Here is a 16,217-nt window from a genome sequence, read left to right as displayed (position 1 = left end):
AATCTGAATAGGTTTGTGAGCTCCTGTGTTTCTTCTGTTCTGTTAAATTACAAGGAATCAATCTATTAATATTTTTGACAGGTCTCTACTGAGGACTTCTATTCAAAGTTACTGTATTTTCATCTTATGTCATGCAGTCCGGGTCACAGAATATGTATTGTGGTAATTGAGAGGTAGTTGATATTGGAAACACTTCATGGCGGCAGAAGATGTCCATCGGAGCATTTGGACATAAAACAATATAATTGGACAGATAAATCAATATATAACTGAATAAAGAAAAATGTACGTAATCTCTAGAAATTTAACAAATGGAGCATTTAGAATAAAACATTAAGGAAATACAAGGTCTGCTGAAATGTCAGCATCTTTTATTAGATTTTGGTTTATCGAAGTCAGGGAGTTATTTGTGACTAAGATTGTGTGTGGTAATGTAACTGTATTCTTATATCTGATTGCTATAATGAAGTCTATGTAGTACTATGTCTCATTTGTGAAACTGGTAGTGCCACAGTCAGTTTCTAGAGAAACTAAAGTTAATCCAATGTACAATAAAGAGGGAAAAACAAGTGTACTGTAGCCTAAAGTAGTAGAGCAGAAGTGTTGTTTCTTTTAAAGTATGGCATAGTCAAACCACATTTTTTTCTCAAAAGGTCACTCAGGTAACACTAACGCGTCACAGCCATCTCTAAAAATAGTCATCTCATCAAGAAGCGCGTCATCATACCTTAATTTCAAGCATTTCCAGTCGTCTGGGGCAGCAGCTTTTTTGGGATGTCACCAATGTGGAGAGAGGGCGTGTCCGTCTGCCTACACTGCGAACAGGTGCACTGGGGCAGGTGGGCGGGTGAGTTGCCTTTTTTTTTCTTCCCCAGGCCGGGCATGTTCCAACATATCCACTGACAGCCCATTCTCTCTCCAGGCATGAAGCAACAGCGATGTAGTCACCGCTGATATTCCGCGCAAGATGAGGATTTGACACTCGTTGCTCTCCCCTCGATGTCTCTCCCGACCAAAGCTATGCGTGACGGGCTGCTGGAGAAGCGCAGCAGCGGTCTCCTCCAGCTTTGGAAGAAAAAGCGTTGCCTGCTGACAGACGAGGGGCTCCGGCTGCGCAGCTGTAAGGGTCCCGCGGCGGGCCACGCTCGGTCGCCGTGCGCCGCTTGGAGCTCCGGCTCCAGATCTAAGGAGCTGCCCTTCGAGAACATGGTGACGCTGGACTGCGTGGAGTACAAGCGGGGCCTGGTCTATTTCACCGTAGTCATGGACACCGGCAAGGAGATTGACTTCCGCTGTCCGCAGGACGGTACGGCGTGGAATGCGGAGATCGCCTTGGCTCTGGTCCGTTACAAGAACCTCCAGGCCGTTGAGAGTGGGAGAAAGAGGCACATCTCCGCCGCTCACATGTGCAGCACCGAGCTGGACAATGAGGACCTGTGACAAGGTACGGTACTAGTAAATATTACCCATGAACCAGACCTACAATGGACAAGGGATGGAAGATGTAACTGTAGTCACATAATTTAGAAAGTACAATTGTTTGTATAAAAGAGAGACAGGTGGAAAAATACATCCAATATCCACCCAGAGTAAAAGTACAAAAGACATTTTGAAGTATAGTCACGTTGTACTTTGTTGCCTTTGACTATAGCACATCAAAGTGTTGCATTTTTTATCCTGATATATTACGATGTTCATAATATTGCAAACACTATAACATTATTATCGGCAATCATATTGCAAAGCATATGAAGTTATAGGATGTATAATTGTAGAAAGCGCCGTAAGCAAATGCAGTAATTGTAAGGAAGCTTCCAATTGTTTTGCTGAGCGCTAAAATCAAATGCTTTTAATGAGATTAACACATTACACAGATAACCATTTATATGCATATTAGAGTCCTAAATGAATCCAAGACTAGCCCCAAATGTTGCCATATAAATCATACACATGCAAATGAATTATACAGAGTGGCGTTTCCGATCTTCTCATTGTGTATTGGGGGTGTAATATTCAGTTCGACACTTGAGACAAAGCTAAAATACTATGAGTAGCACTTTGAATTTTGATGAGTTCAGAAAGCTTAAAGAGTTCAAGTGCCTTTAGGCTTCTCAAATTGCCACTAGTTTTTCTGAATTCACTTAATGAATGAGAGTGATCAAGTGTCAAATAAAGTCTAGCCTCTGAAGAGTCTTCATTTCTTTGTTGTTTGGAGTGCTAATTATTGTGAGATAAAAGGGCGAACAAAAAAAACATCAATGTTCTTTAGAATAAAGTGTCAAAAGAGAATGTAATTGAAATGTGGCCGCTCCCTGTCGGTATCCTCGATGGTGAGAGTCTTCTCAGCATAAAAAAAGCAAAAGTTTCACACAAAGCCATTATTAAGTTGCAATTTGAGCCTGCATAATAACACGGGACTGCCTCTCCCTCAGTCGACAGCCAAGTATTTTCCACCACATACACTTTTCCGAGTACGTACTTCATTTTAACCATTTGAACATACTGCCTAATTGGAGTACATTAGAACTTTCCAATACCTTTGGTTCAACTGCTTATATGACCAAATACTACTATACCATCCAGAACGATACACATAGATGAAAATGCTCAAATTCTCAGGCAGGCATTGACGACAACAGTGTGGTTTATTGAAAAACCTCATGTCCATGGAGTCAGCATTTAAGTCTGATCTATGAGCTCACAGGCCAGGAATTTACAGCGACATTTCCTTAAGTGAGCCCAGTAGCCGAGTTCCCAAATTAGCCGTAGCAACAGTGTCATGTAGCTGTTGTAACGTGTCATATTTACATTGACAGATAAGCATGTGTTCTGCTTTTTTCTCCCTTAGCATTTCTACATGCACAGAGTGGACCAAGAAGGACTTCCCAGTACTTTTCCAAAGAACCAGATGCTGATGAAGTCATGCAAACTCTTTTTGAGCTCCTTTATAAACTCTTTCATGCTGGCATGCAAAGTCAATGAAACTCTTCTCTATCTTTTCTGTTGTTTTTGACAATGTTGATAACCCTTTTGTATTGGAACAGCAACGCTTTGGATTCTTTCACCCTGTGTGCCTTGATATTTCACTCCCATACTTAACAAGAGTCACTTTATGTCTTAAGTCTTTGCTTACAATTGGGGAAAATGCTGTTCGACTGACTTGTAAAAATAATACCTTTTTATAGACTGATAAGCTTTATGTTATTATCTGTAGATGAACATTATGAATGTTATGTTTTTATTCATTGTACCATTTATCTTAATATAATGTATGAAATAAATAAAGCATTACTTAGTTGCACAGTGAGGTCTGTTTTTTTATAAAGCCAACAGTATAAATGACAATGTAAATGATTCACAGTTGCATTTCATAACATTCGGTTTTGATTTTTAAATTAAGTACCGGGAGAGCTGAATAGCCGGAAAATGTCAAAAACAACCAAATGTCCCCATCAACCAGTTTCCACTATTTGCTAGATCCAGCAGATGTTAGTCATTCAAGCATTTTTTCTGTCACCAAAACAACCTTCTCTATTTTAGTGTGCAGTTGAATTCAACGTAAAAGGGAAATAAGGCTTTCTTGTACCATGGACGTTATGTATCCAATTGTGAAAAACCACAAAGCTATTGCCACACCTTGTGAGTCAGCAACAGGGAAAAAACGGTAAGGCTAAAGAGAAACCAAGTAACAGAGCTAGGCTTGTATGTGAAAGCAACTTAAACCTCACATTAAGCAGCAGCTTTGTTTTGTGCATTCTAAGGTGTGAGGCATTTAAACATGAAGTTTCTGTATGTAGGAAATGATTCTGGTCACACACTGGAAAGGTTGCATAAGTGACACAAGTTAGTTTCATTTAAGTTGTGACGTTGAATTCAGTCAGCTGCAGAGGTTATTATTGCAAACATAGCAATTACCTGCTGAATGATTTTGTTGGCTTTTTTTTATTACAAGGGAGGCAATATGAATCAGAATACCACATTTGGACTAGAGCTGGCACATCAAGTCAAGTATTTTTGACAAAAATAAATCTGGGTTTGGCTACCAACTGAGGATAACTGAAAATAAAGACATCGTCTTTCCTGTTGTGTGGGTGTTTAACCACTTTAGGCTTAATGTTCGGGTTGTGTGAGTGCATGTACACATTTTTAGTTCCCAAAGGTTGTTGAGATGGAATTGTATCTGGCATTGGATTAGAACTATTCAAAATATATTTTATAAATCTGATTTTTAAAAATGTAATGGGGAAAATTGTTAAATATTTAAAGCAGTTGTCAGCCAGTTTGTTATGTGATTCTCCTGTAACAGGAAATTAATTTTAATTTTCTAAGAGAATCATAGAGGCCATCCACTCCAAACAATATGTTTTTATTCATTTATGTATTATTCATGAGGACTAGGAGGAGCATGCAGTCTCAGTCAAAAGAAAGGCATGCTCTTCCACTAGTTGGCAGAAGCCAATGAATTATAACTTGTCTACTGGGCCAAATCTGGTAGTTGTGATGTGATTTTATTTCTTTTTTATTGTATTGGAAAATGTGTTTTGTTTCACTAATGATGACAGTTCAACAATTTTAAGTCTAGCAACTCTTTACAATTGGTTGAATCCACATTGTATACCTCAACTGTCATGAGCTAGCGACATCGCAATGGAGTGTCTAGAGTCAAGACCTGCCTCGTCCCTGGTTTAAGACAGACCTTTGAGAGACAAGTGGGGGGAGCATAGCAAGATCAAACAGTGAGAGAAATGGGGAAGACTAATAATACCCTCCACTAACAAAAGAGAAAGAGAGAAGTGGGATAATGGGAGGTGCTGTCAAATAAGAGGGGCCCTGATTTGTGGTGCTCATCTTCTGTTTTGTCGGATCCTCTTCACTTCTTCTGTCACTGGTAAGACCCTTTAAACGTGGAGTTATGCTCTTGTTGCTATTGTTACAACCTATGATATGAATAATAATAATAATAATAAAGGTGCTTTCAATCTTTTTGAGTTGCTATTAGAGATGTCAACAAAATATTCATTTGTTAAACATTTACATATGCAGTGCCATTAATTGAATGGCCAATTTCAGTAGTCCCATTAATAGTATAAGCTTGGGCATTAAAATCAAAGTTTTTCTGCATACTCGAGTTGGAAGATTTAATGAATCAGAATTATTCAGATAAATTTACAAGCTGGCGCAATCTTTCCATGCACTTAGCGTTGAAGGACATTTTTTGGCATTACATTTCAAAGTTGGCTCCACCACAGCGGTTTTCCAGCATTTTATAAGTTACTGATGTTAAATCCCTGGCTGCTTTCGAGCCAAATCACCATCCACAGCTGTCTATCTGATGTCCGCAACATCTATTTGGGGAGACAAGTCATTCAGATTCCTCTGTGCAAGATAATCCCATGGAAGAAGATAGAAACAGTGGACAGAACTGGTTGGGACACAGTTATCTATTGGGAATCTTCCTAATCCACTGTGGCAATCTATGGATGTGCAATGGGGTGTATTCTACATCAGTGATGTGACTATTGGTGGAGTGTGTGAGGGATGGCCAACAGGTTATATAAAAACACCGTTTGAGTCACATAAATCTCCCGCTTACAATCCGATGGTAAAAATATAGTAAGAGACAAATGTAGTGATGCATAACTTGAGGACATCTCAGACAGGATTTACTGTCTTTTTCAGACAATGTAATGCATTTGTTTGTTGAACGTGATTTATTATTGCGTTATTTAGGAATGTATATATTGTTTGTGGGTTTGGTTAGAGATAAGTCTGTCTTGATCAGTTTAGTCGGATTATGCTCTAAAAAATAGGCCTTACTTTGATGTCATGACATTTATATTACCCAGATCTGTTCAGATATTTCAAAAAGGAATTTAATCCTCGTACCAGTAATTAACTCACTTGTAACATGGTTCCCAAAATGTTTTAGGCTGAACACAATAGATGAACGTGGCAAATAAGATTTCAAGCTATTATGAAAATCTCACTCACTATGTTAAGCATGATAAATGCACGTAAACCTGATGAAATTACATATAACAAATCATATTAATACACTGCATTTGGTTAAGTGACCATCTTTGTTGTGAAAAACTAAGTGTTGGTTGGAATGTTAACCAAGAGAACGACTGAAGTTTCTGTTATTGGCCTGTTAATGGATGCATTTTGGGCACCCGCTCAAAGAGATGCATGCATAGATGATGTGACACAACAACTGCCAAAGATGGTTTAGTGAACGTCTAATCTTTCCTATTTCTTCTCCAGCAAGATTCCATCCTCAGGATGCCGGAGCATTTGTGAGTTGTGAGAATGAAATCTTATTATAGGCTTTTCAAGTTCCACCAAATAAAGACACACACAGAGTTAAAACAAAAATAATAGCTGCCTTGAGACTTTTTTGAGAAATTATTAATGATCTATTGGTGGTTAGCACATAATCCTCACAGTTTTGGGGTTAAGGGTTTGATCCCGGGTGGGCCCTTACTGTGTGGAGTTTGCATATTCTCCCCAGGCTTGCCTGCATTTTCTCCAGGTACACCGGTTTCCTCCCACATCCCAAAAACGTTTTAGGCTGGTTGAACACTCGCAATTACCCCTAGGAATTGGTGTGAGTGGATTTGTTGTCCGTGTTCTCGTGCCCTGCGATTGGCTGGCCACCAATTCAGGATGTCACCTGCCTGGTGCACAGAGTTAGCTGGGATAGGCTCCAGCACCCCCCACAATGAATGAAGAGTTAGCTATTAGATGGAAATGTAAAGGATGAATCTGGCAGAACATTTAGGTCTATCTTAAGCATCCCACTAGAGGGAGCCTGCTTACTGTTGGTGGTGCTCTTACAATGAAATCAATGTACTGTATACAAAGAGATGTATACATCGTGATACATTTTGGACATTTTTATTGCTTTTTACATTTTAAAAATGTTCAATCTTTTTTTTGCGTGTTATTTAATAATCACTAAAAGTTATTGGCAACATTATAAAAGGTACAGTAAAACATTAAAGCACATTATTTAATAACCAAAACAAAACCTTGGGCTGTGGATGATAGAATGAATACAATGACATCAGGGTAAAGGATATTTTTTCTATAAATGGTAACAAAATTTATAATAAGGTATTTTTTCCAAGTGTGCTAGATGCAGTCAGTGTGAATAATTAATGTTACATTGGACTACAGTCTAAAAAAAATATGCACAGCTCATGCAAATGATAGCTTCCCCATCTTAAGTCGCCCGATATTAACAACTGTATTCTTCTCTTTACTCTTTCTTGCAGACCAGAGGTAAGATGCAACATTCAGGAACAACAATTCAGCCAATTCAATATTTATACATAACCAAAACACCAGTTCTGCAACCAATGACAAAATATCATATTATTCATCTAGAGAAAACCAAAGATTTCAGCTTCAAGGAAGCTTATGCTCAAGGTGAGAAAAAAATGACCACAGGTGGGAAGCAGATATTCTTTGACCAATAGATTTATAATTTTTCTTGAAGAGTCTGATGGTTGCAAAGGCCAAAGATCAACTAGAGCAGGAGATGCGTGAAAAAGAGCGAGAGAAACAGAGGTACTTGGCAGAGAGAGCGCCATCTGTCAACATCAGCCACATGAGTGTAGGACAGTTACAGGTACGTACAATGTGCTTGGACCAAGTCAACAAACTTTAGTTGTTCAAAACAAAGAGGAGTGTCATTTTTGTCTTCTACGTGTAGGAACTGTGTCGAGAGCTCAACTCCAAAATTGAAGCAGTAGATGAGGAGCGATATGACATCGAGGCTAAAGTGATGCTACACACACGTGAGGTGCGCCACCAATTCAGGGTGTCCCCTGCCTCTGGCCCAGGGAGACAGCTGGCTCCAGCACCCCCCACGACCAGGATGAGGATAAAGCAGTTCAAAACATGAGATGAGATGAACTAATTGTCATTTGTTTGTCCCCTGTCCAGATTTCAGATCTGAGTATCAAGGTGTTGGACCTCAGGGGAAAATTCAAGAAGCCCACCCTTCGCCGCGTTCGGGTGTCTGCAGATGCAATTCTTCGCTCACTGCTGGGGTCAAAGCATAACGTTTCGATGGACCTCAGAGCAAACCTCAAGTCTGTCAAGAAAGATGACAACGAGAAGGTGTGTGCATTGTGCCGGTAAAACACTGAACCAATAAGAAGGTCGTTTCTGATTATGTGAAAGGATGCTGTCAAAATTGTGATAAATAAAGCCATTCACTTTTAAACCCAATGGGGGTGTACTCACAACACTCAAGTGTACCATATCACTTTAATGATATGACAAATGTATGCTACTTTGTTTAGCCTCTTTTTTACACCTTCACACAATTCTATTTTGCCTTCCTCTGCACGCCTGAAATGTATTGCCATTGATGCAGACTGCATTTTTGTCAATTTCATCAACAAATATTTGTCCATTCAAAAGCAAAGTTGCATTTTTAGGTTTAATCCAAACACCAATTGTCAAGTTGCAGTTTTTACGTGTAGGTTGTGGCCACATTCGCTTAGTTCTTAACCAGAGGAACCACTTCCTCAAGAAATATGACCAGACATGCTACATAATACTAATAAGGAAAAAAAAAATTTCCCGCATGACCACGATTGACCTATTAATGGCAAAACACATCTGCAGCAAAAAAAGTACTATATAATGTTAAGCGTGAGGAAAAAAAATGTCGATACGGAGCCGTAGGCTGGTAAGCTCTTGCGACGGTGTGTAGGAACAAAATCCAAAACAATGACACCATTGTACACAGAAGAAACCCTTTTGTGTTAGTTACCCAGAGTGTGCGTGTTATACGAGTGTCAGCCAATACTTTTGCATATCCAGGTTGTATAAATGTTCCCAGTGTACGAATACATGGATTTTAAAGAATATGTTGACAACTTTTACAAAGACCTTTCTCTATTCTGCAGAAAAGACCAGTGGAAGACAGTGACTGGAGGAAAAATGTGGAGGCCATGTCAGGCATGGAGGGAAGAAAGAAGATGTTTGATGCTGCCAAGGGTTCTGCCCAGTGAAGGCACAACTGGAGTTCATGTTGTTCTCAAAATCTATTACAGCTACTTCCATCGATACAAGATAGTGCCCGGTACCTCCTGGCTGCTTTAAAATGTATAACTATACAACTTCAAATCTTTTAACTTCTATGGTCACTTTGAATATATTTGAAAGCATCAACTTTTTTTTCAATTAACTGGTTAAAAAAACTTGCAACTAAACAACATCTGTTTTCTTATGAGGTGTTGTTACATAACACCATTTGAATGTGTCTTCAAATAAAAGCCTGGCCTCGCTTCAGGTTCCAGGTCAGTGGCATTCAGTTTCAGATTTGTTGAATTTTCATCATTCCATACACATGTATATATTCAACTCAAGCACATATTTGCATTCTCTGTAACTCAGTTGTACATCACCTACTTGCCATGATAAGGCAAAACATTTAATTGTACCCAAGTGACTGACCAAATTGAATCCTGACATGACTGGCATTGCTAGTGCAATCACAAAAGTGGCAACATTACAAATGAGAAAAACGGTTTCTGGAACTGATTTAATTGAGGCCATCATAAATCCATACAACTCATTTAGATCTGTGCAAAAATGTCATTTAGCACTGCATTTCTCAATTGGTCAAATATTCATATAACACTGAAAAGCCTAACCACACACCCTTTCCCATTTCAGCTGTTTCAACCATGTATTTGTGGCTCTCCTGTCATTACAGAGTATGAAGTGCAACTATCCTAATGTTCTTTTTGTAGGACACCACAACACTTAACATTACCTCATGTGACATAAAGTTGCACATGGTGAGGTGGTGTGCACAGGTTTTACGGATCCTGGGGCAGAGTCCGCAAAACAGGGATTCAGGCATGGGCGAGGTTTCATCAGAAGTGCAAACAATACTAAGACACACACCCAATTGGACACACATAACCTAAGATTGCATTTGGTCAAGATTTAGTCCATATTTTAAAACACGATTAGGTGAAGAAGAACATCCCCTTTTGCCATCACTAATCATTTCCTTGTGATTTACTGGCTACTCTGAACATGATAGGGGATAATGGAGGATTGTGTCTTAATAATAACGCTGCATAGTACAATACAACACAATCAATCATTCAGCATGTTATGACTGAAAAAACACTGCAGCTGGTAATAATGGTCGTTGAATAACAATCTGCCTTTACTTTATTTCTCTTGTTGTTTTTATTTGTCGTCTGAAAAGGAAAGGACTTGAATTCACTCTCTCCCTCAGGTGGGTTAGCTCACCTTTGGTTATATGACACCTCAGTGAACAGGGTAAAGGTAGACTACTTAGTCTGGCCACCGCCCTCCTTTTGCCTGTCATTGGTTTTCAGTCTGAGTTAAGACCAGCATGTACATCAACCGGAGGAACTGGTCCACTTTGTCCAAGTAAGTTACATTTTCTGAAAAATTCCTGCGCCATAGGTCATGGAATATGACTTTCCTCAGATAAAAATGTGTTCCACTAATTTGATTCGATAGTCTTTAAATATGTAAAGTCCCTTCCCTTTTGAAAGTTAACTACCTTTTTGGTGCAGATTGAGTTGAAAGGTTTGTCCAGTTTGATACAAATCTGCGACAACAATTTAAAGTATTTGATTCATAATTGACAGCCATTAGTGTCAATACAATGATCATGAAAATACTTTTGTCAATAATTATCATTTGTTTACTGTGGTAGGAAACATAAAAATCAACATGAAAGATGAAATAAGTTTGACAATATTTCTAGGAATTACCATTATTCCATCACAGGTGAGCTAAATTTATAAGTCCTTGTGCTACTCATATGTTCCTTGAGGGCTACCTGGGGAATGCAGGCACATGTTCGCTTAATATATAACAAGTTGAACAGAGCACTACCTCATTAAATGTTTATGCCATTGCCGCACTGAAATAACATTGTTGTACAGTATGTATATTAGAAAGCAAGGAGAATTTCCTTTCATGATTTTGAATCAGAAACAAACCCCAAAAGACATAATAAAACTAATAGGAAGTATAAATATGTCAAACAATAACTATTGTATTTGCTTGCATTCCTGAGGAGTTTAGTAGTAGAGTGAGCTTGGAAAAAAATGGCTATGAAAAGGCCTTGAAGATATGCATGCATGTATTAAGCACTATTCATAGTACCAAGAGTCACAATAACGCAGCACCCAAATGCTGGCATATTTAGCTTTCCTACTTACAACCCACTTAGGCCGTTATTTTTCAGTTGTGCATTCTGTAAAGAGAGCATATTGAGAGAACACCTCCTCCAGAGTCATTATGGAGGGTGACAGATTTCCTTACCAAACATTTGATTCAAAAAGTTCGGACTTGAGAAACAAGTTTGGCAAGTTGACTTTGGACTAACTGTTCTACAAAATGTAGTAATCCTTTTTTTCAACAACCATGATATGTCTTGGAAAAGATACCATTTAGTACTTTACGACTGATATAAAGCGATATTTCCATTTTACAACTTAACTGTGCTCTCAGCTTGGCGTGCCAGTGGACAGTGGAGGATGAAGAGGAGGTGGAGCGAGAGAGGAGGAGGAGGGTCAAAAGTTCAAGTGGCTGCGACATCGAGGATGACTTCATTGCGGCCCCCATTGGCACACCTCCCAGCAAACCGGAGTCCCCACATGAAAGTTTTCAGGACTCCACAAGGTTAAAGTTCAAACTAAAATACTTTATCTTTCCACATTTTCACACCACTGTTTTTTGCCCATCTGGCCTCCAGAGGGCCATGACAAGTTTAATGGCTGGTCCCAACGTTGGTTGCTTTCAAGAGACAATAGAGAAGAAGGGATTTGACACCTTTGCCCCATGGGCACATATCTTCTGAACTGCTTTCAAATTGACACAAAATTAGAAGAAAATCAAGAGAGTATCACTTAGAAGTCTTGCTTGGTGATATTTCATATGGGTCTTTCACACATGTGTTGTTTATCTTTCTATCCAGTACAGAGCAGATGCAGGTGGATTTCATGGAGATCCTGCGTGTTCGGGATGAGAAGCGCCAGCTGAGGCGCACGGAATCTCTGAGACGCCAGAAAGGCATTGGGGAGGATGATGAGTGTGGCAATAGAAGAGCATCCAGTGAGGAGCTAACTGTGGAACAGTGCGAATCTATCACCGAATCACACCTGCCACAGAGGTCAACAGCTCCGATCTCGAGCAGTCATGTAAGATATGTTTGATATACACATTAAAAAAATACAGTCCCTAATGACAAATGATTGAATTACGTTTCAAAAATATCATGATTTACAATGACCCTTCCTCAGCCAATGGAGGGCAGGAACCAAGCCATGCAAAAAAAAAAACACAGGATTGATGCAGACTCATTGTTTCTGCCATAATGGCTTCCAATTTACTTGGTTTTGAGAAAAAGATGTTCGAGGACCATTCGTGAAATTGTGTTAAACATTGCTTGTTGGTGCCATCTGGTGTTATTATATGTATAAGACCACAAAAAAATGCTAACAGGTGACTTTTTACCAAATGCTTGAGGATTCACAGAGCAAACTTCATAAATAAGTATAATTATGCTGAATTTGTACAGAGGAACAATAAGTCAATGCCAAACATTACTGCTTCTCCACACAGAGATTCATGTTAATCATTTTCCACATCTTACAAAAACAATTCAGGAATGGGAGCACACAAAGCAAACAGAGGGAATACCACCATGTGGACAAAAACATTGAATAACTACTGATGTGGGAAAAAAGACTGATAACAAACACATGATTCTATTGAATATTGTTTTTGAATTTCAAACAAAATCAATGACAATATTTACCGTATATTTCACGACTATACGGCGCATTGTATTTTTAGCCTCTACGATGATGTTATGTAAATCATTGATAACATCTAAGGTTTTGTGTCTCAATAGCATGAAAATGGAGACCCACGAGAGAAAAACTCTATTTCCAAGCAACCATCCAACCCAGCCCGCAAGTTTGTCAGGTAAATATAAAATAAATAAATAAAAGTATATATATAAAGAAGTAGCGTGGTGAGTAGCCTTCCCTCACTTTATCTTTATTATTTCTATTGTAGTTCTGTTTCAATCTCTCTGGACAAGAGTCCCTCCACCAGTGGGCCCTCAACTCCAGTGAGCCCCATCTCGCCAATGAACCCAAGGTCAGCGAGAGAACAATGGACCTCACCTAGCAATAGCCCCTCCTCTCTAGCCCCCAGGATCCGAATTCCCAATGGACATGCACCACAGGTAGCAAACACAAACATGTACATGAAAAAGTGGTCAGTGATGTGTTTGGTTGTTAAAAAATGGCAATAGATGTCTGATATCAAAAGTAAGATTTGTCGATTTTGCCATTTAGTGCAAAGTTAACCTTGAATGAACATGAAAAATCTGACATAATCTCAATAGAATTTAAGAAAGTCAGCATGCTGGCCATGGAGAAAAACAATACGAATAAAATTGTTTTTCTCCTTGATAGTAGCTGCTTTAAGTACAAATTGATAGTTTTATACAGCACATCTGATTTGCATCACTACCCGACTGAATTTCCATGATATTATTCCGTTGTAAAAACCCTTGCAGACCTGTGTGATTAGCTCTACGACCAACAATAAGTCTGAGACCACAACCAATCCAGTCTTCATAAGAAAGAGCTCCAGGACCATATCTTTTAGGGTAACTCACAACACACCACTGGAAAACCAATATGTAATCCAGTACAGATAAAGCACCAATATGAAATTATTACACTGAATGAGGGGGAAAAAAGTCAACATTTTTCATAAGACACAGTATGCTTGGTCTACAGATGATGCGAAAGACAGATGAAGAGAGTTCACCTTTACAGAGGAGGTCAGAATGTATTTTATTACTATTTACTGAGTTTTTATATTGTGTAAAATGTTGGCAGCTGATCTTGTCCTATTTGGTCCTTGGCTATAGTGCAAGTGTCAAGGTGGCCTCAAAAAAGTTTGACCTGGATAAGGTAAAAGTCAGTGCACCACAACCTGGAATTTCATGAGGATAAAAAGAATTTGCACTACTTCAGTCATAAATAAATGAGATACCCACAGTTCAAGGTCAAACTCAAACTCCATCTTGAATGGAATTTAGGGGTTTCCAATTCACAGACTAGTTTTGAAAATGACATTTCTAGAAAGAACATTTTAAAAAAACATCATAGCAGAAAAAGTACATATTGCTTGTTATTCACATCAGTATATTTTCAATATAATACAAATACCTTTAATATCTTTTCATGTTAATTGTGGGGACTGTTTGTCTAGAATGGACCCCCTAAAGAGGAAAAAGAGCCATCCTTCCAGAGGAAGTGAGTCAACTCTAAATATGCTAAATAAAAAAATGTAAAGGGATATATTTTGACTTACCAGAATCAAACTTTTGTGCAGTTCAACGCAACGAGTCTCATCTCGGTCCATCCGGGAGAAAATGGAAAAACTGGCCCAAGCAGCGCAGGTAAATCAAGTGTTTACCGATCTTCAGCAGATCCGCATACGCAACATTAATTTCCTAGTGTTAAGTCTACTTGTCACACTGTATTAATGCCGCATCCATTTGTCCGATCTGTCATTGGAACTTCACATCGTGGAATCGTGCTGGATTTAATTGTGTTCCTCACTTCTTATCACGTGACTTTGCTTCACCACTCGGACAGAAGTAAAGCAACATCGTCGTCAATTCGACCAATCGAACGTAGCCAAAACAATCACATGACCAGCACCAAAAATCCGCGCCTGCATATGACAGCATTGTGGGAAATTAGTTTTTAAGTCAGCTATTAAAAAGTTGACACTTACCAACTTCAACCATTCATAGAGAAAATGACAATATTTCTACATATATGCTAAGATTGCTCCGTTCTTTCATTTTCCGTGTCCTCACAAAGGTCGCAGGGGGTGCTGGAGCCCATCCCATCCAGGGTCCACCCTGGATTGATGACCAGCCAATCGCATAAAATTACGTCACTAGAAGTTATTATTAGCCAATACTATCTAGATTTTAACATGTATATTTTATACTATTGTTTTGTTGGCATTTGTGCTTAAATTATAATAAGTTCCTCAATTACTGCCTGATGGTGATGGACATCCAATCCATGTTAACTGGGACGGTTGGCAGTGAATCATCATGCCTCAGTGCCATTGACAGTAATAGCAGTCCAATCAATGATACTCACTGAGAATCATTATTGATAAATATTCACCTTTATTCGAGTAATAAGAAATTTGTAAGAATTACTTTCCCCCCATTTACTTAAGTGACGGTCCTCCTATTAAACTTGGCGATCACTCTACCTTACTACAGGCCTCTGCAGATGTTACTCTCAAGTGAGTTTTTCATATTACCTTTCCACAGAAATCAGAAATTGGTCGATCTTCTGACGTGGGCCAGCACAGTTTTTATCTCGTGGACGAGGTTTCCAAAAAAAGGGGCCTCTTTGAGAAGGAGCTGCAAAGTGCTATGCCAATGAAACCTTCCAACAGTGTAAGAACACACATTTCTGTTTTACAAATGAAAGCACTTCAATCTTTGACTGTCTGGTGGAACATCTATTCAGGTCAATCCCTGGCTCAGCAAGACTAAACAGTTTGGGTCCAACTCCAGTCCCACGGTCAGAACAAACAAACCACTGTACTATATACCTACAATTCTAAGAACACTTAGTGCATAATAGTATGTGACAACTAGGAGGCAGTGCTAATCTTTGCATTTCATCAAAATCCCTTTTTGTCCTCAATTAATTCTTTCCATATTGTTAAAATATAAATTGATGGTTTTGCATTTTCATTCTGGAAAACCGGCAATCATTTGGAAATGTTGTGTTACAGGAATTGAAACATGTGGACATCAGCACCAAAAGGAGTTTGTTTGAGAACAGAAGCCTTGAAAATGATACTAACTCCAGGATAGGAAAAATCTACAAGTGAAATAGTTTGATGTCTGATTCATTTTGGCAAAGTACACATTTTTTTGGTAATCTATTCCATTGTAAATATGGAAAATTGAAGGATTTGAATTGTTTTATATTGCCTCTAATTTTATTCATTTCAGTTCCTTCCTCCTCTTAGTCAAATTCCTACAAGGGAAAAAAATATCAAAATAAAACGGGTTTTTTTTCAAGACTGAAAAAGATGCTATTGCTTTCAAATTAGTCATTTATTGTGTGTTAATG

The 16,217-nt window shown here is 38.7% G+C and overlaps 4 protein-coding genes across 4 annotated transcripts in view; 3 read left to right on the top strand and 1 right to left on the bottom strand.

Annotated features, from left to right (window-relative positions):
• Window positions 1-14,651, bottom strand: part of nav1a (neuron navigator 1a) — a 79,477-nt gene extending 64,826 nt beyond the window's left edge. Inside the window, exons 1-2 of the mRNA XM_077724502.1 lie at window positions 14,413-14,651; window positions 728-1,434 (exon numbers count right to left, since the gene is read on the bottom strand). The gene's annotated coding sequence lies outside the window, so the exon portion shown is untranslated. The remainder of the gene's footprint in view (window positions 1-727; window positions 1,435-14,412) is intronic.
• Window positions 740-3,301, top strand: phlda3 (pleckstrin homology-like domain, family A, member 3). The gene is made up of 3 exons (XM_077724490.1): window positions 740-847; window positions 923-1,444; window positions 2,849-3,301. The coding sequence occupies exon 2, from the start codon at window positions 1,000-1,002 to the stop codon at window positions 1,438-1,440; it is 441 nt and encodes a 146-aa protein (XP_077580616.1). The 5' UTR covers window positions 740-847; window positions 923-999; the 3' UTR covers window positions 1,441-1,444; window positions 2,849-3,301.
• tnni1a (troponin I type 1a (skeletal, slow)) lies at window positions 7,160-9,321 on the top strand. Its single transcript, XM_077724479.1, has 6 exons — window positions 7,160-7,284; window positions 7,390-7,431; window positions 7,502-7,633; window positions 7,718-7,807; window positions 7,951-8,127; window positions 8,925-9,321. Exons 2-6 carry the CDS (start codon window positions 7,423-7,425, stop codon window positions 9,027-9,029), a joined length of 513 nt encoding a protein of 170 aa, XP_077580605.1. The 5' UTR covers window positions 7,160-7,284; window positions 7,390-7,422; the 3' UTR covers window positions 9,030-9,321.
• Window positions 10,340-16,164, top strand: lad1 (ladinin). Its single transcript, XM_077724420.1, has 13 exons — window positions 10,340-10,431; window positions 11,527-11,697; window positions 11,993-12,215; window positions 12,932-13,005; window positions 13,099-13,270; window positions 13,607-13,699; window positions 13,833-13,876; window positions 13,967-14,009; window positions 14,311-14,354; window positions 14,434-14,500; window positions 15,401-15,529; window positions 15,603-15,656; window positions 15,874-16,164. Exons 1-13 carry the CDS (start codon window positions 10,394-10,396, stop codon window positions 15,970-15,972), a joined length of 1,251 nt encoding a protein of 416 aa, XP_077580546.1. The 5' UTR covers window positions 10,340-10,393; the 3' UTR covers window positions 15,973-16,164.
• The last annotated feature ends 53 nt before the right edge of the window (window positions 16,165-16,217 follow it).

This window comes from Stigmatopora nigra, chromosome 1, assembly GCF_051989575.1.
Source record: "Stigmatopora nigra isolate UIUO_SnigA chromosome 1, RoL_Snig_1.1, whole genome shotgun sequence".
NCBI classification, from domain to species: domain Eukaryota; kingdom Metazoa; phylum Chordata; class Actinopteri; order Syngnathiformes; family Syngnathidae; genus Stigmatopora; species Stigmatopora nigra.
Note: the sequence above shows the minus strand (reverse complement) of the source record. Positions and strands in the feature narration are given on the sequence as shown.